The following is a 2,719-nucleotide window of genomic DNA, read 5'->3' as shown; positions in this document are numbered from 1 at the left end:
TCTCACCACCTCCCCCTTTCTTTGCTGCTACAGGTTTAAAGTTTTTGCAGACTATGAGGCTTATGTCAAATGCCAGGAGAAGGTCAGCGAGCTCTACCTGGTGAGTGCCAGCCTGGGGACAAGGTGGGGGACCTGTGATAGGGGCACAACATCCCATCCTGGAGAAAGGGTCTGGTGGGGCTGTGCACCTAGATGGGTTCCTGGTGAGGATTCTCCTGGCTGTGCTGCTGCAGGAGGTTCCTGGTTGAAAGCTGGTCTTGGGGACAATGCAGCACCCATGGGTGCAAGCTTCCATCTGCACTGTCCCACCACTGTTCCTTGCAGAACTCCAAAGCATGGACCAAGATGGTCATCAAGAACATCGCAGCAGCCGGCAAGTTCTCCAGCGACCGCACCATCAAGGAGTACGCCCGGGACATTTGGCACGTGGAACCCTCTGACCTGAAGATCCCACCACCCAACGAACCCCGGGATGCAGTTGAGGACAAGACCCCCAACGGCACGGTGGCGTAAGGGGCACGGAGCCATCGCCAGCTGGAGCCAGGGGACGTGAGCACATGCGCTTCTACTTCTGCCTCTGCTGTCTCATCTCGGTGTGGCTGCTGCTGGCTCTTCCACGGACGGGGACAGGGGGATTTGGATCACTTACGTGTCGTGAGGAAAGCAAAACCCTGTTACCCCCCCTGTTGCTTGCCCAGGTGCTAAAAATGAAAGTGGAGTCCAAGGGGGGGCTGTTGGGTGAACCCTAAAATGAGAGTCTGGACTCAGGTGCACCAGCGCTGAGGCAGAAGGAGGGTGCAGGGGGTGGGACAGGGTGGGAAGCACAGCTGGCCGTGCTGAAGCAAGATTCAGGGTGCAGCTCTTGCCCGTCCAAAGCCATCAGTGCCAGGGATGATGTGGAGTTAAGGGGTGGTGGCAATGGGGCCCGTGTAACCCCATCACTGCCCCATATGATGCTCCTGGTCACCACTTGCACGTTCCTGTCCCAGGAGCAGCACCCAACTCCCAGCGATGTCCCCAACTCCTGAGCAACCTGCAGTGTCCTTGAGGCAGCGGGCGAGTTAGAAAGTTTCTCTGTAGTTTTTATTAGGTACAGCAGTGAAGGTCAGTGCCACGAGGGGTTTCCTGGTGTGGGTTTGGGGGCGGGAGCGCTCGCGGTGGCTGCACGCAGCAGTTGGCATCACTTCATCTTCAAGAAATCTCTGCAACAAGATGCAATAAATCTCACGCTCTGTCACTGTCACTGTTTGAGATCCTCAGTTCTGAGTCCTGAGCGTGGGGCTGAGCTGGGCTTAGAGCAAAGTGGAGCTGGGGGTTGTCCCCAAGGCCACCTCCCCATGACACTAGGGCTGAGGATGGGCTTGGGGCAGTGACTGGAGCTCAAACATTGATGCCAACAAGTACCGTGGGGAGGGGAAGGATCAGGGGGGAGGCACCTGCATGGTTGCAGCAAGGAAGGATGTGCCCATGGAAGAAGAAACCAAAGCTCATTCTGTGCCCACCCATTTCTCCAGAGCAGCACTTACTTGACCAGGGTGGGCAGCTCCGGGTTGGATGAGATGTAGTCATGGCCCAGGCCCAGCTTTTCAGGGAAGGTAATGAACTTCACCTTGCTTTTGTCCTTGTAGGCACCACGTGCCATCTCAAAGAGCTGCCGTGGGGTGGGAGCGTGGTTAGTGGCAACATACAGGGGACCCCAACCCCCTCCTGGCACCCTGGGGCTGGTCACCCCCTCTCCCTCCCCTTCAGCCCCCCCAAAACCAGGTTAAACCAGCGCCCACCCCTGTTAAAACCCATGCAGAGGTGATGGTGGTCCCCACCTTGCGCCCCAGGTGCGGAGGCACCACAGCATCATCTTCTGCGTGCAGGATGAGGAGCGGGCAGGTCAGCACCTTCACACTGTGGGCAGCAAGCACAGCACCGAGGAGTCACCCTGGAGCCACCAACCCCATGGGAGCCTCCTTGGGTGCTGCTGAAACCCCACCAGCAACCCTGACCCCCCCCCACCAGATGCTGCCTGGCAGAGCCATCCCAGCCCATCGGTGGCCAAGGGCAGCTGAACTACCTCAAGGTGATGCTCACTCTGCTCACCCCCGGCAGCACCAAGCACCCTCATAACCTTCAACCCCACCATGCAGGGTGCTCAGGCTTTAAAAACACCCGTGAACCAGGTGGCTTTGAGCAAAGACACCCACAGACATGGAGCAGGAAGGACCTTGGTGTCCTTGTTGTGTGTGTGTGTTGGGACTGGAGCATGTGGTGGCCAAAAGAAAAGGACGTTGGCTTGTGGACTTTGCTCATTAGTAATATTGACAGCTGAAGTTATGCAAATCAAAAGCCACTTGTAAAGCATGAGTAAGCTGGGCAAACAGGGCAGGGATGGCATGGTGTGACATGTCCAACCCACCCCACCTTGGCCAGGTGGTCCCAGCATCATCCCCGCATTGTCCCCTGTGGGGACAGCTGTGTCCCACCCCTCCAGGCACTCACTTCTCATCGTTGCGGAAGAACATGTTGCCCAGGGCTAGTGAGTCCAAGATGAGGTACCCGAAACCCGGGAACTGCCGGTAGATCTGCCAAGGAGAGAGTTGGGGGGGTGCTAAGTCATGGGTTTGATTGCTGCACCCTGGTGTGGGGGACCCCCGGGTGGTGGGGGGTTCCACTGTGGGGGAACCCATGGGCAATGCTCCCCACCCATCATTGCTGAGGGACCCCATGG

At 57.9% G+C, this 2,719-nt stretch overlaps 1 protein-coding gene across 1 annotated transcript in view; it reads left to right on the top strand.

Annotated features, from left to right (window-relative positions):
* The window catches only part of LOC104523564 (glycogen phosphorylase L), a gene marked incomplete at its 5' end in the record, with an annotated part of 12,436 nt that extends 11,923 nt beyond the window's left edge, over positions 1-513 (top strand). Inside the window, 2 exons of the mRNA XM_010166185.1 lie at positions 34-100; positions 325-513. Of these exons, the coding sequence (XP_010164487.1) occupies positions 34-100; positions 325-513 (256 nt within the window). The remainder of the gene's footprint in view (positions 1-33; positions 101-324) is intronic.
* Between the last annotated feature and the right edge of the window lie 2,206 nt (positions 514-2,719).

Source organism: Antrostomus carolinensis, unplaced genomic scaffold, assembly GCF_000700745.2.
Source record: "Antrostomus carolinensis isolate BGI_N321 unplaced genomic scaffold, ASM70074v2 scaffold40694, whole genome shotgun sequence".
Lineage (NCBI taxonomy): Eukaryota > Metazoa > Chordata > Aves > Caprimulgiformes > Caprimulgidae > Antrostomus > Antrostomus carolinensis.
The sequence above is the reverse complement of the archived record's forward strand: the minus strand, read 5'-3'. Positions and strand labels throughout refer to the sequence as shown.